General features: G+C 37.8%; 2 protein-coding genes across 4 annotated transcripts; both read right to left on the reverse strand.

Moving 5' to 3' along the window:
* Positions 1 to 388: 388 nt before the first annotated feature.
* LOC139952202 (N-acetyltaurine hydrolase-like) lies at positions 389 to 5,838 on the reverse strand. 2 transcript variants are annotated; one of them, XM_071951255.1, is made up of 8 exons: positions 5,786 to 5,838; positions 4,979 to 5,040; positions 4,601 to 4,766; positions 3,735 to 3,916; positions 3,243 to 3,398; positions 2,321 to 2,485; positions 1,821 to 2,038; positions 389 to 1,390 (listed from the first exon to the last, which is right to left on the reverse strand). In XM_071951255.1, exons 2-8 carry the CDS (start codon positions 5,010 to 5,012, stop codon positions 1,253 to 1,255), a joined length of 1,059 nt encoding a protein of 352 aa, XP_071807356.1. In that variant the 5' UTR covers positions 5,013 to 5,040; positions 5,786 to 5,838; the 3' UTR covers positions 389 to 1,252. The 2 variants fall into 2 exon arrangements, with proteins under 2 accessions (XP_071807356.1, XP_071807355.1); XM_071951254.1 differs by lacking the exon at positions 5,786 to 5,838 and adding an exon at positions 5,242 to 5,684.
* Positions 5,839 to 8,415: 2,577 nt separating this feature from the next.
* LOC139952203 (ethylmalonyl-CoA decarboxylase-like) lies at positions 8,416 to 15,108 on the reverse strand. Of its 2 annotated transcripts, none has more exons than XM_071951257.1 (3): positions 13,577 to 13,599; positions 9,665 to 10,020; positions 8,416 to 9,528 (listed from the first exon to the last, which is right to left on the reverse strand). In XM_071951257.1, the coding sequence occupies exons 2-3, from the start codon at positions 9,969 to 9,971 to the stop codon at positions 8,849 to 8,851; spliced, it is 987 nt and encodes a 328-aa protein (XP_071807358.1). In that variant the 5' UTR covers positions 9,972 to 10,020; positions 13,577 to 13,599; the 3' UTR covers positions 8,416 to 8,848. The 2 variants fall into 2 exon arrangements, with proteins under 2 accessions (XP_071807358.1, XP_071807357.1); XM_071951256.1 differs by lacking the exon at positions 13,577 to 13,599 and adding an exon at positions 14,953 to 15,108 and having other exon boundaries at positions 8,417 to 9,528.
* Between the last annotated feature and the right edge of the window lie 277 nt (positions 15,109 to 15,385).

Genomic DNA, 15,385 nt, shown 5'->3' on the forward strand with positions numbered 1-15,385 from the left:
GTAGGTGCCTATTACTATGCAAGCTCGCACAACTTCAGGGCCCAACCCAGTAACTGGGGCGCTGTAAGTCCTTTTTTCGAAATTTTGACATTCTCGGTTGAGCGAGAATGTCAAAATTTCGAAAAAGGAGTACAAGCAGCGCCCCAGTTACTGGGTCTACTTCATGGCTTGCTTCTTTTACCGACCTGCGCTTGATCACTCTCCGCTAGCACACATCAGGTTAGCGCCGATTCTTTGGCAAGCAGAGCCATGATGCCCAGCCCAGATGAACGAGCAGAACTATTCAAATTGTGCATCGAGGTCCCCTCCCCCCCCTCCCCCCCTCCCCTGGTGATGGGACCCAATTACCATTGACTGAATCTGTCTCCAAAATGCATGGGGGCTTGACAATAAATCTTGTGGTAGCAAGTAAGTTCCATTGGTGAGGCCAGAATAACTTTGTTAAAGCCTTTGCGTGCAAGATAACTTATTACTCCTCTGATGGATGGATGGAGGGGGAGTTTGATTACTCGTCTTGTTCCGATCGTGAACAGGCCCTTCCGTGCCCGTAGGCCTACCGTACCTTCTTTAAAAGTAGTCATTATTTGCTCACACTTCAGTTTCGCCATGATGAAAGCGCTTGCAAACCCGTTAACAGATCTAGACTGCTTCAAGCCCGCCCGTGCCTAGAGAGAGCAACAGGGCAGTCTCCCTCCCTGGTCGGACTTATAGTGCTCAACCATGCACTCATCAAGTTCTCCAAAAAGGAATTAATTCTTATAACAAGTGTCACACACAGAGGCAAACAAATGATGATATAAAATAATAAAAAATATAACTCATTACTTTATTCAGTCTAAAGTTCCTCTTGGCAGCAGACAGAAACCCTATATGGGAGAGGGAACCCGCAATCGTGTGACAAGGGTATTATATTTTTCTTCCATTATTATATCGCAACTTCGACGCGACGACCAATTTGAGTTCAAACTTTCACAGGTTTGTTTATTAATTTTGTGCATAACTGTTGAGATACACCACGAGGAATAAAATAGTTTTTATCCCTGGATACACCAAATAAAGACTGGTCTTTGACATTGTTACCAAAGATGTCCAATGCCCTTAACTGCATGCGAGTAACTCATTTTACAATACAACTTTCAAAGCGGCAGCCAGGGGATCACATAAAAGCAGTTCTTTCTTCCCAAACTTCATCACAACACATTAATTCCGTTTAAAAAAAAGCTGAGGCGCAGCTCTGCTCATAAAATCATGTTTATTTTGTGAATGTCAACCACGTCTGTGGATTCGTCTCAACGAATTTCTTGATGACGTCTTTTGATAAACCTCTGGTCTCCATCTTTGGCAGGACATAAAGCATGATATGTGATAAGCCAAATCCACCGTACTTCATCTGTAAGAATAAAGGAAAGAGTCGTTGAGATTATACTGGACACTTATAACTAACAATTATTCTCATCATAAAAACTTGGCATTGCATGGTGAGGTATTAATTGTGTATCATAATCTTGCCAGGTAGAGTTTATCTTTAGACAACTGTCTTGCTATTTATATTTCACTACTGCAGAGTAGATTTTATCGGATTGTTCGAAGACTTCTCAGTTCTGAAGATAATAAAAACTTACAGGGTGACGAGCTATGGGGATCTGTTGATAGTATGAAACGTTAAGAGAAACGGCGCCCAAACGTATTTTGAGAAAGTGGTGTGCTTTATTGCCAGTAATTTTTTAAGATTGATTCCTAACTTCTATTAAGAAAATTGATTTTTTTTTAATATTTGATATAAACATTTACATAAACATAAACACCTTCTTTAAATTTACCATTTGATGCTTGGCGTGCAGATCATGAGAGAGGAGAATCTTGTCTTCGAATCCTTCTTGTACCAAGTGTCTTATGGTCTGGATCCTCTGGGCATCATTTAAGAAATCCACATCCTCGGCAAATTGGCAGTTGCCCTTCTCGGAACCGAAGAAGTCAAATTCTAGATAGGTGCCATGCCTTGCAAATTCTAAGACTTCCTCCCGTGAAAGATAACCCACTTCGTTGAAAGAAAAAAAATATAGTTAGTGTTGTGGATATTTTCAAAAAGGACTATATCATAAATATTTAATTGTAAAAGAAGAAAAAAAAGGTAAAAGAAGAAAAAAAAAACGAAACATTTTTTTGACTGGTAAGTACCCATATTTTGTTCAACAATATTATTATAATGTGCTTAGAGAGAAAACAAAATTTCGTTCACTGAAATCAGAGTTTTAACTGAGGGTCGATTGATCCATATTATTGCATCAGTATAGTGATTTTTTTTGCCCTGTATGCTTACCATCAAGATGATCCATGACAACGTTCTCCATCTTTGCTCCAGCTTCTTGTAAGACCCTCACTGCCTCATCCGGTCCATTTGCATGCATTGCTGGATGAATAGTGAGGGGACACCCAAGCTCAGAGTGGACGTTAGCCGCGGCCCGAAGAACTTTCTTTTCATTTGCTGCAACGAAATTGGAAAGACAATAAGTACAACTTGTCTCCTGAAGCTCACTAGAGCAAGCTAGTCGAAACGTTGAGTTGACAACAGAAGACATTCCGCGGTAGTCAACTTAAAGACAGTGGACACTATTGGTAATTGTCAAAGACCAGTCTTCTCACTTACTGTATCTCAACATGTGCATAAAATAACAAACCTGTGAAAATTTGAGCTCAATTGGTCGTCGAAGTTGCGAGATATGAATGAAAAAAAAAAAAAAAAAAAAAACTTGTCACACGAAGTTGTGTGCTTTTAGATGCTTGATTTCGAGACCTCAAATTCTAAACTTGAGGTCTCGAAATCAAATTTGTGGAAAATAACTTCTTTCTCGAAAACTACATTACTTCAGAGGGAGCCGTCTCTCACAATGTTGTATACTATCAACCTCTCATCACTCGTTACCAGGTGAGGTTTTATGCTGACAATTATTTTGAGTAATTACCAATAGTGTCCATGGCCTTTAATAAGACCCACTAAATACTATAGTCCCGGCTGATTTTCTACCTTCACATGTCATGTTTACTCTTTGCTTATGTTGTAATATTAATATTGTCCAAATTTTTCTGTCTGTCGTTTTGTGAGTACGGATATTGTTTCATTGAATTTAATTGAACTGAATTGCATTGAAGGACATTAACAATGTTATTTAATTATAACAATGCGAATTGCTTGTTTTCTCTGATCTGTGTATATCTTTTTGCTCGCGCTCATTTGCACCAACCGTCAATGGGCCAGGAGCACCCGAGCTCTCCGAGAACCCCGCACCGCCCAGCGCTCCCATCTGCCCCTTCAAGTATTTCAGAAGTAAACAACAACTCCACATCCTCCTGCGTCATCCTGTCTAGCTCTGGTGGATGCGTGTCTGCTGTGTAGTAACCTTAGAAAGAAAAAAAGACAGTTAGCCAATACATTCAGATATTTATTTTGGTCATCGAAGTTGCAAAAAAAAAAAAAACTGAAAGAAAAAACTATTGTTGCACAATTACAGATGCATATTAAAATGCTTGAGGCCTGCAGTGTTTTATTATTTGAGTGAGAAATCACCTCTTTCTAAAAAACAAAGTTAGAGAGAGCCGTTTCTCACAATGTGTTATTGAAAAAATTGTCAACAGCTCTCCATTGCTCGTTACCAAATAAGTTTTTATGCTGGCAATTATTTCGAGTAACCATAGTGTCCAGTGCCTTTAAAGACAATGCCATTGATAAACCTCACCTGTCCCTGAGACGATATGCAAATCAGTAGCTTCTGAATATTCAATGAGTTTCCCGACGTTTCGGTCCAATCCGTGAATCGTTAACTCCACCACCGATTGGCAGCCATTTTCTTTCAAATAATGAAGCTCTTCTATAATTGCGTCGTCATCATCCAGCTTCATATTCTCCAACTTGCTGTACCTGGTGAAAATTAAGCATTTTTGTTTAGTTTTTAATTAGTCTCTCTTCCTTGGCTTAAGTTTCTTTCACTCACTGTCATACGCGCTGGATATAGCTGTAGCCGAAGTTGCCTATAGAATCGGCACGTGGCCATACATGACGTCACAAGAGTGGTTTGTTACAACACCGCGGGTCAAAGTCTACATGGTTATTTTGTAAGGTCCCTAAATCATGGAGGATGGTTTAACAGTCCTGACAACTTCTAACAATGCAATCAGCTTGTGTCAACAGGTAATGTAATGTAATCCATTATGGGTTCATATGGAGTCAGATGGTTTCCCAGGGTAAGAGCAAACTTCTCTACTCTTTACAAATTTAACATCTCCAACACACCGATTCACGAGAGATGCATGCTTTAACACCAGGGAGGTAGAAATAGAAACACAACAATGAGAGAGCAGAACATTATACCAAAAGGTTACCAGGCAACCATGTCACTTGTGTACAATTTTGTCTGGTGTTCTAGGCTGCTCATCATTCTGCTTAGCAGATTTAAAGAAGCATATACATTTAAATATTTCTCTTAGAAATCATGATGGGCCCAACCATAGGACAGACTATGGCCCAAACAAGCACAACATGATGGTTGATATGAATGGCTATAAATAATGGACTTTTCTTTGTGGTTAAAAAGAGGAATCTTACGGATTTTGGTTAAGCCAGTGTAGATTGTTCACTGTGGTGATGGGAAATGCAGCCATCCTGTGTCCCTCTTGTGTCTTCGGCTTCTCGTAGAAACACGTGAAGTTTGCGTACAGGTGCTCATGGCTCATAGTGCACCCTAACTCATGGGGTTCGATCGGCCCACGAACTGAGCGGGAAAAAAGAACACAAATTAGTCTTATAAAATGAATTGTTGCGTTGGATATTGTGGTATGGTGTAGGCCTACCCCTCCTTTTATGAGAAGGTATTTATGATTATTTAGTTCTCTTTAGAACTTCACTCAATATTATATTGTCGTGTCAAGTATCGATTCTAAAAACTTGACATGTGAGTAGTTGTAAACCTTTTCAATTGCTTACCTGTGAGTATCTTTCCTTGTAAATCATCGGACATCTTTGTTGGTTTCACTAGTTGTTCCTTTCTGCGTTAAAAAAGAAAAGAAAAAAATATATATTTAGAGGGTTTGTATGACCCTGAAATGAATGGATAAAAAGGTATGTAGTAAGAAGAACAGCAGATTTGGATAGTAAAATGCATTTTGAGAAACAACACGTAGAAAACTTGCCTAAAAGGTTATGCAAAAAAAAAAATATCACTAGATTTAGGCAGAAGTAAAATTTACCTTGAACTGAAGCGATTAGAACTTGGCAGTTGCTGACACAAGACTTTCTCTCTATATTATTCTCTCTATATCTAGTGGTTCTGGAAAGAAGTGGTTGCAATCGGTCACAACTCGACGTTTCGAGCACTATGCTTTGTTGGTCTGCAAGAGACTGGTTATTCGCTTGTTGCTGTCGCTTTGCCCGAATGTGTTCCTGGTATGGGTTACTGATGCCGTTATATTTATTACAATCTCCTTCATAACTTCCATCATAAAACGATGCGCAAAAGATTTGTCTATGCTGGAGAGTTAAGCTCATAAATAAATAGAGCCACCCGTTAGTAAAATACCCACTGTGTTCTAACTCAAGCGTTAGATCATGAAAACGCCCATGTAATGCGATTGTTAAATTCTGGTTAAATCAGGTCACCACCTGATCTGGACATCATGACGTCCCACTTCGAGCAAATATACAGAGGACTTTAGTCTAGGGTTACCAGCAATGTGGAAAAAAATTAATTGATAGTCATCTTCATTATATACAAATTCGACCGACAGTACTTACTTGTTTTCAATTTCTATTTCAATAAAACATTGAATCCAATTCCTGTTATTCAAGCGTTAATGTTAATGTTAATAATGTACACAATAGACGAGAATGAATGCATATGTCAAAAAAAAACCTCGATGGTTGACGAGGATAGCCATAAATTTACATATTATGGCCTTACGACAACCGGTTCATACCGGTTCAGCCGGTCTCGCCGGAATTCTTCGTATAAAGGCTTATATGATGTAAATCGGCTTTCAAAATTTATCTGAAGGATTATGTAATATCATAATCAAAGAAGGGGCACCCAAAGTGAACTGAGTGCACCGCATGGCCTTGTACATTAATGTGTCATTACGTCACGACCAAAGTAAGTGTTATAATGCTTGTATATTTCAACAATGTTCATTACATTTCGAAAGACCGTTAGTGACAGCTATACTGTGTGGTGAGAAAATGGAGAAGGCTTCGTATAAAACTGCTTAAGACTTCAGATCCCGCCCAGTTCCACCATTTCAGTTCAATAGTTCATTCATTTTGAAAATGAGGAAGAAACCGTAGGCCGTGTAGCAAGGATTCGATATCGAATACTCAAATTTGGCGGTCAATATTGTTTATTTATCTACTTATTTACCATTTACATGAACTTTTTATTTTATTTGTTTTTATACTTGCAGCACATTTTACAAAATAATGCGAATGAAATCTATATCAAAAACATGGCGCCCACAGCCAATAAAGTTCTTTTCTTTTTGTCTGCCGACCATGCACTTCTCACAAAGTAATACTTTTTGTTTGTCACATTTTTAATCTTCTATTTTGCATTTTCAAGAATACATCTGCGCTTTGAAACAGTGTTAAAGCGCTTTATAAATGCATTCAAGGTAAGTTAAGTAACATTACACACACTGTCATTCTCTTTTCTTCTACATTTAATTTGTCTCCACTAATTATTAGAGTATTTACATATATTCATAATATAAATTCATTAGGTGATAGGAACTCCAACACAAATATTTACCAGTATTATTTGCAATAAGATACACCAATCTTCAAGCCTATATAGAAACCTTAGATCTCAAAACATTGGCTCTTCAATGCCCAACAAATGAATACCATTATATAGCTCAGCAAAATGCTACATGCTTAAAGGAACACGTTGCCTTGGATCGGACGAGTTGGTCAAAACAAAAGCGTTTGTAACCGTTTTTTATAAAATGCATATGGTTGGAAAGATGTTTTAAAAGTAGAATACAATGATCCACACAAGTTTGCCTCGAAATTGCGTGGTTTTCCTTCTACTGTGCTAACTAACATGGTCGGCCATTTATGGGAGTCAAAATTTTGACCCCCATAAATGGCCGACGTGTTAGTCGACAAGGTAAAAGGAAAACCACGCAATTTCGAGGCATGTTTGTGTGGATCATTGTATTCTACTTTTACAACATCTTTCTACCCATATGCATTTTATAAAAAACGGTTACAAACGCTTTTCAAAGACCAACTCGACCGATCCAAGGCAACGTGTTCCTTTAAGTAGCTGTCTCAAAATCACCATATTGCTACTTAGCATTTAGTGTGGAACAACCAAGTTCAGTTTAAATATTTTGCAATGCAAAATTAGTCGACAAATTCGTTAAATTTGACGTAGAATATCACTTTATGTGTAAAAGCAGAAAAAGAAGAGAGAAAAAAGTTGTTATCATTTCAAACCAAAAACAAATTTTCAGTAGTTCTAAAACACATTGCTTTCATATTTCATTTTCAGCTGATCATTGTCACCGATTCAATTAAAAAATTCAATATCAAAGCACAATTTGTTTTTATCATTAACTATAAATGAATTATGATGAAATATGGCACAGGCCAAATACTTCACGGAGACAACGAAGGTGAATGCATCAATGCCCACTGGTCATTGCCTTGGTGCCCTTGCCCTTTCAAACACAAAGTATACAATCCTGATGGCATAAAAAGCAAAGTGACCGAAAACAAAAGAAGGGCAAAGATGTGAAAGGAGCTTCCAAAATGCAGCACTTGCCCTTTGGCAAATAAAATTCTCTAAGAAGGCAGTCAGAGCAGTTCAAACCAGCTCTTCTCAGAGCCACTACTCCGAGACGAAATTTTTATATGGCGTCACTGCAAATCTTACTTACTTAGAAATTAGCAAAGATGACATTCTTGGCTCGACAATGGCTTCCCCTTAAAAAAAATTTTTGGCAAATTATCCTTCTTTTCATAAACAATTCAAAGATATCATCTTATTTAGTTCTATTGGCACAGTAAATTCTTCTGACTTGCTTGACAGTCTGTTTATAGTAGGCATACTGCCATAAATATCGTTTCACAGAAACCACTTAGCTTATAATTGCACCTGTGACAACAAACAATTATTGATTTCAGAAACTCTTCATATTATTTTCAGATGCTGGTTTATGGTATTATGATAATTTTAATCAGAATTCAAAGCTTACATTTATGAATATTCTCCGTCATCCAGGTAATTATATTATTGAAAATTGTAAAATCAAGAGAACTGGGGTGGATTTCACAAAGGTAGTCCTAATTTAGGACTAGTCCTAGGCAATGCTAAGATATAGGACCAGTCCTAAGTTAGGACCAGTAACTCATCCTAACTTAGGACTGGTCCTATCTCTTAGCATTGCCTAGGACTAGTCCTAAGTTAGGACTACCTTTGTGAAATCCACCCCAGGACTAGTCCAGTTTTCTAGATTATAAAATTGTTCAATTCAATTAAACCGCTTATCTACCACAGGACTACCTGTACAATCCTCTTCCTATTGTTAATCTTTCAAACTGGCATGATATTTTACCCTTGAATGCGAATGCGAAGCAAACATCAACGTCACAAGTTCGCAACAAATAACTCGCCACAGTCGAGCTGTGCATGCTCAGTTCTTGCGAGTCATGTAATTTTTTTAATTTTGCTTCGCACTGCATTCGCAAAAGTATGAACTGGGCTTAAGGTAGGAGGAACATCATGCCCGTTTAAATAAAAATCTAAACAGAGAAAAAAAGCACCCGATAAAATCTCACTTATGTACATTAAATATTTCTTCATTTTTTGGAGAGTGATTTTGCAAGAGCTGCATTATTTGCCGGACCTCTCCATAAACCACCGAAGACATCTTTCTCCTTGGATAACGCCTGATCTTGAGGTAATTGTGAAGCCGCTGTAACCACAGTCTTAATGGATTGAACCACCTCCACTGGTTCTGAGATGTACTTATCCAACCAGGTAGTTGCTTGTTTCAAGATGTCCCCTCCCGGTATCACATCGTCCACGAGATTCAGTCTGACAGCGTCCTCTGCGTTCACAACCTCAGCACCCGCCATTAATCTCAGAGCTTTCTGTGGACCGATGAGATTCACCAGTCTGGTGCCACCGCCCCACCCTGGTGACAACCCCATCTTGGTGTGGATGAACTGAATCTTGGACGACGGCGTCATGAGGCGGAAGTCGCAGGCCGTGGTGATCTCGGCACCTCCACCGATGGCATTACCGCTGACTGCAGCTGCGCTGATTAACGGGAGTCGCTGAAGCCTAGAGAGGATGTTCTGCATGTAGAGACACATCATCACGCCGGCCTGCGGGTTGCTGAGGGCTTGGGCTGTTTTCAAATCGGCACCGGCGCAGAAATGCTTGCCTTCTGGGTCACCGTACAGTATCAGGGCTTTGCCTTTGCGCCATTTCTCTAACTCTGCTACCATGTCGGATAGCTCAACCATCATACTTCCTAAATCGGACAAATATAAACAGCTATGATCAAAACTTGCGATATACAATTTGATCACAGTTTTTCTGATTTTTCCAAGGGGAAGTCATTATTAGAAATCAGACTATCATACTTGAGAGATGCAAATTAACCGTACCTGTGATAGCATTGGCACTTGACGGATTACTAATAGTAATTGTAGCTATTCCAGATTCTTGATCCTTCTTGAGATACAGGTTGCCTCCGTTCAACTCCTTCAGGTTCAGACGTTCAACCTGCTCGTTAAAGACCTCGATGGGTACAAACTCGTTGGCGTGGGCGGTGTTCCTTCGCTCATCCATGTAGCGACTGTTGGCCGTCTCGCTGAGTTGGATACCGGACGAGTCGCTCTGGTGGTGGATGTGTCGTCTCGCAGGGCCCATGAGGGCGACAAAGGAGCGCATACTGAGCACTCTGGCACTCATGATGGCTGATTGATGAACTTGAAATATCCGCTTGATAAATGTTATCTACCTATGTAAATGAGAAAATAGAATTAGCTGTTACAAACAACTTACCAACCACAAGGACTAATGTATAAATGCCAAAAATAGTTAATGGTCTGACGTTTCGACATCTAGCAGAGTCTTTCTCAAAGGTTAAATGACGACACAAAAAACATTAACAGTGAGTGAAATATTAAACAACTTTTAAGTAAGCTCAAATCGTAATCTAAGCCAACTCTCTTCCTACACTTCTCCTATAGATATGCTATACATCTGGAGAAACAAAAACTTACAGCTGCCAAATAATCTCCAACCAGCTCAAATCCAAACCGAAGCAATTACACTTCTCCCAACCTATGGATGTAAACAAACTGGCTAGGCCTTCTTTCTGAGAATGAACGTGGGTGTTTTGTCTGTACTGCACAGCTCCAAGGTTTGTAACTGAACTTGAATCAGCCGTTCATCTATGCTTTTACGTCATACTCGACCCAGAAACCTGCTGGGCAGTATCTAGGTTGATTACACCATAGAGTAAGGACACAACAGCATACTGGTTGACGTAGACGTTCGCGAGCACGGCCTCACAAGCTTGATTTAATAATAAGAATTAGACGTTCGAGCGTAACTGAAATGAGGTCAAGGTCAGCATTGCTGAATGTATAATGTAGGTCACTTTATTAGGTTGCGATTAAAATAAAAGACCCGCCCAAATACATTGTGTCCAGAAATAAGAAATAATAAATATTAAATTTGTTTATCTAAATGTACGTCAAATTTTACTCTTGAATGTTCGCTGGTTATATGGCACTTGAATTGCTTCCGACTGACACCAGATTATAATTACGCCTTTATTTGAATACATTATTGCGATTACGTTTGTTTCGTCTCATACTAGAATGTAAGTTAAGTATGGTTGCCTACCAGTACACCCCCCCCCTATTTCATCAACCATACACACACCCCCAAGAATGACCTTCATGTCTTTGTTCAATTTATAAGTTCTTGGTTTGCATAAACCATGCATAAACACACACTGGCTAACACAAACAAGATTGCATCATCTTTTGCTACCAGTTTCTACATCAGCAGCAGCGCCATACACAAAGTCTTGCCATTTATAAATGTCAGCTGTATTCATAAATAATTCCTGCCTGTCTCCCTGACACTGGGGGCACATTTTTTAAACATTCTACGTTTGACTGTTCCAGTTCAGGTAGAGTTTAGGCCTCAGAGTAGGGTTGCATCATCTTAGCAGCGAGTCAAGGTGCCCCAAAGTTTTGAACAAATGACGTCCAACAGACGTCATGATCATTGAATGATGGAATGAATTTGTTGAATAACTGTTGTGTTGATCCTATGGCATTCAACGTATAACTTAGTTTATTAGAGTAATAAGAATGAAGAAATCCATTAACGGTTACCAATAATATACATTGTATTGTAATTAGGTTTTGGGCTGTTCATTTTGAGTGAGAACAAAATAAGTCAATTCAAAATCAACAGGAAAGAGATCAAGCTTCCCATACAAGCTCTCCAACCTTTTTAAGTAATTTCGTCAAATTTTAAACAAAATCACAATTTCATTTGTTCTTCAAGTTAAAATGCATCGATTGATTGAAAACAGTGTATTTTTGTATTTTTTCGAACAATGACACCACACTTTCTGAACCACAAAGGATCATAGAATATTATTTGTACCCTTTAAAAAAAAAATTAATTTATAGACATCACAACTTATGATTTTGTTTGTCTTTTTGAGAACTTCAGAGTAATTTTGGAATACAATTATCTTTTGGTAACAGATTTTGACACAAATTTTTTTTGCCAGATATCAGATAACAATAGAAAAAAGAAAAACGTAAATTGGTTTACGACATTGGCAGTTGGGTCAACAAAGCTAGGATGACAGAAAGGAAACCATCTGTTTGGAACACGTAGTTCACGCATGGCTGGTCCTTAATCATTTGACTATGGGTGGTTTAAAGTTACAAGAAAAAGAGTTAATGGCTGGAAATTTACATCAGGGATAAAGAATATTAAATTTGGTTTTAATCAATGTATGACAGCACTGTACTCAGTTCTTTCCAGAGTTCTGTGAAAAAAATCACAGGCATATTACTCGGGTGGGATTTAAACCCATGACCTTTGCAATTCTACTAGAGCACTGTCTTTCAACCAAAAGGGCTTAAAAACAAATTGAATAGCCTCACACTTCCACCCTTTCAGTAGTCATTATCCAAATTACTAAAATGGTAGTACACCTGTTTTTAGTGTTAGTTAAAGGAACATGTTGCCTTGGATCGGTCGAGTTGGTCTTTGAAAAGCGTTTGTAACCGTTTTTTATAAAATAATATGGATAGAAAGATGTTGTAAAAGTAGAATACAATGATCCACACAAACATGCCTCGAAATTGCACTGTTTTCCTTTTACCTCGTCGACTAACACGTCGGCCATTTATGGGGGTCAAAATTTTGACTCCCATAAATGGCCGACCATGTTAGTTCGCACAGTAGAAGGAAAACCACGCAATTTCGAGGCAAACTTGTGTGGATCATTGTATTCTACTTTTAAAACATCTTTCCAAACATATGCATTTATAAAAAACGGTTACAAACGCTTTTGTTTTGACCAACTCGTCCGATCCAAGGCAACGTGTTCCTGTAAGTTGACATTTAAAATGACAACTCACACAAATCCCTTATAAACATAGGATTCTGGTTTTAAAACGCATGCAGTCGAGAGGTTATAAGTTTTGGTGAGGAAAACAAGCTCAAAAAAGGAAGGGGCTCGCTGGATGCTAAAATACATTTGACTTTGTAAATAATCCCTCCATAAATGAAAGTTGCTGGTACCTTAAACGGATGGTCGACAGATTGCCTTGAAGGTAAGTTTCATTCCCGGAAACAGCTTAAATGGTCAACGTAAACAAATTATTTCAATTGAAATAAAAACACAAAAAAAATTCACATTATAGATCCACTTATTCTTGAAAAACAAAGAATTCATGAGAAATTTAAGGGATTCAACCATTCCTCCATCAGTTCATGCATATGGAGTAAGGACTCCCCAGCACCTACATGGTCTATGGTCCATAGTTCAACCAAAAACTTGGAGTAAATGAATAAATCAAGTAAAATTCTGCAATATTGTTAAAAAATTGTCAGTACATCATTATGGTACATTTTGTTACTGCTGAGAATAATACAAATATTAAATAAAGCAAAATTGAAATTAATTAAAATAGTTTCAACTTGGAATATATTGTACAATTAAAACAATTTTAAAACAGAATAGTACGCAGACAAACAAGTAAAACTTAAAAAGATAAAATATACAGATTTGAAACAAGGCGTTGAAATTATGATGAACTAAAACAGAAGGCTACACAAAAACGTTTTTTAAAATCTATTGTCATTGACATAAAAAATATTAAAATGTTGAAAATGGGAAGTCCTGTTATATTATTAATGTAGATGTATATAACATTTTACCCAACAAAAACTCTTTATTTTGTCAAGTTGCAAACAACCACCGACTGCTTCAGCAGAAATACTTGTTTTTATTTTATTTTTTAAATACTTACCAACCAAGCTTACACTTTTTTTATCCTCTGCTTACCAGTTATCACGCTATTATGCCTTTTTCTTTGAATTGGGAAAAAAATACTGATGCCATATATCAACCGATGCCCTAATTATCTTCATTTGTTAATACGAAGTATGCAAACATGTATTAAAACTTGATGGACATTGAAATGTTCACACCACACACCGATCTTGGATGACTTCAACTGGCCCCATTTGTTTTGAGTTTTTCCTGTTTTCACGGCAACCGAGAAAGTATGGTTTCCCGGTGAAGCCATACATGGAAGAAACATCTGCAGTGACTACAAGTGTTCTTTGAGACTCTATGTATGACTGTATAGCCAGCAGTTGCCTTCATTTTGTTCAAAATATTTTTTTATTAAATTTTTAAAATTACCATGGTAACTTGCAAAAAATTAAAAAAAACAAAAAAAATATAAAAAGTGTGAATAATTACTGGCTTCAAAATCTGATTTCTATTTATTTTTTTTTCTATTTTTTTTTCTTAATATTTATAATAAAGCGTATAAATAAACAGTGATAATTGAATCAACAAGCTGATGTTTAAATTTTAATACAAATAATAGTATTGATACGAGGGTGACAAAATAAAAATCTCCAAAAATATTAGAAAATGATATAAGGCACAGGCTTCTTTAAGCCTCGGTATTTTTTTTTCAAGAATGCTCAGCAAAACATTCAGTCACATGATTTTGATCATCATGAATTGTGAATTGAAATAGCGTTTGATGAAACTTTTTCGGTGGGCAAATATTTTTATATGGCCTCAACATTATGACATATTTGTGTACCTTGTAGAAATGCCTAAAATACCAAACTTTTTGCATTTACAAGTGCAAATGACCAGTGGAGCCTTACGTGTTTCTAAGTTTTGGTCAAAGAAGAGGAGACTCTTTGCTTGGCGAATAAAACCACACAATTTTTATCTTGGGACTGTTTACATCACGCACAGAGAGGTAAAAGATTTGCCACGATATTAGGGACACCTCGAAAACAGGACCTCCTACGATACAGGCTACAGCATTTCTGTTTACAAAGGCAACAGCAATTATATTTTAGTTCAATCCTGGTGTGTATATACGGAAAATGATTTAATGCACGGGGCCGCAAAGCGAGCACAACCTTTCCTTTCTGGTTTCATCAGTCTTTGATTAATGGATTAACCGGCCCAGGGATTACCACGTATACTATCTGTGCACAAACTAACGGTGCCAGATCTATTATAGAAATTCGGTCACGCATTCAGCACGTGCACTTGTTTACATCGCACGATTTACCAAAACAATCCTGCGGGACCGAGTTACACAGTTAATTATTTCTCGTTTTTACGGCAGTAATCGTACTTTTAACTTACCTCTTGGCAGTTGAAAAATCTGTAAGGAACTCTGTTCAGATACTAGCAAAGCTTACAAGAACTGGTTGGAAGTAAAAATGAATTTTCAACTTTGTTTATGATGTGTGCGCCTTGACCTCATTCCGATCGCGATTGTATTAAAAAAAAAAGAGATGTAGAACAGACGTATGAAGCTAAACCACGAACTACAACCATGCACGTTATCTATGGTAACTGCCGCTGGTTCCCTGTTTCTCATTTGGTTTATGAACAATGTATGTGCTGTTGGAACCAGTGCTTGCTTAGTCTCTTGTCCGTGTCGTTTCCTCTTCATCAGTCAAGATGAGAATCATGAATATTTGTTACCTATACTAATTTATTCCGACGATCCGTGGCGTTTTCTCTTCAAGGCGCGGCGGCTGCGGACGTAAAGAGCAGGGGGGGGGGGGGGGGG

This window comes from Asterias amurensis, chromosome 20 (genome assembly GCF_032118995.1).
Source record: "Asterias amurensis chromosome 20, ASM3211899v1".
Taxonomy (NCBI): Eukaryota; Metazoa; Echinodermata; class Asteroidea; order Forcipulatida; family Asteriidae; genus Asterias; species Asterias amurensis.

What these genes read in the sequence shown, in the direction of transcription:
- LOC139952203 (XM_071951257.1), bottom strand. Translation starts at nt 9,971, where the DNA reads ATGAGTGCCAGAGTGCTCAGTATGCGCTCCTTTGTCGCCCTCATGGGC. An exon ending in AAGTGCCAATGCTATCACAG is followed by an intron (nt 9,529 to 9,664) that starts GTACGGTTAATT and finishes TGTCCGATTTAG; the next exon opens with GAAGTATGATGGTTGAGCTA.
- LOC139952202 (XM_071951255.1), bottom strand. Translation starts at nt 5,012, where the DNA reads ATGTCCGATGATTTACAAGGAAAGATACTCACAG. An exon ending in GCATATCGTCTCAGGGACAG is followed by an intron (nt 3,399 to 3,734) that starts GTGAGGTTTATC and finishes TTTCTTTCTAAG; the next exon opens with GTTACTACACAGCAGACACG. An exon ending in TGTCATGGATCATCTTGATG is followed by an intron (nt 2,039 to 2,320) that starts GTAAGCATACAG and finishes CTTTCAACGAAG; the next exon opens with TGGGTTATCTTTCACGGGAG.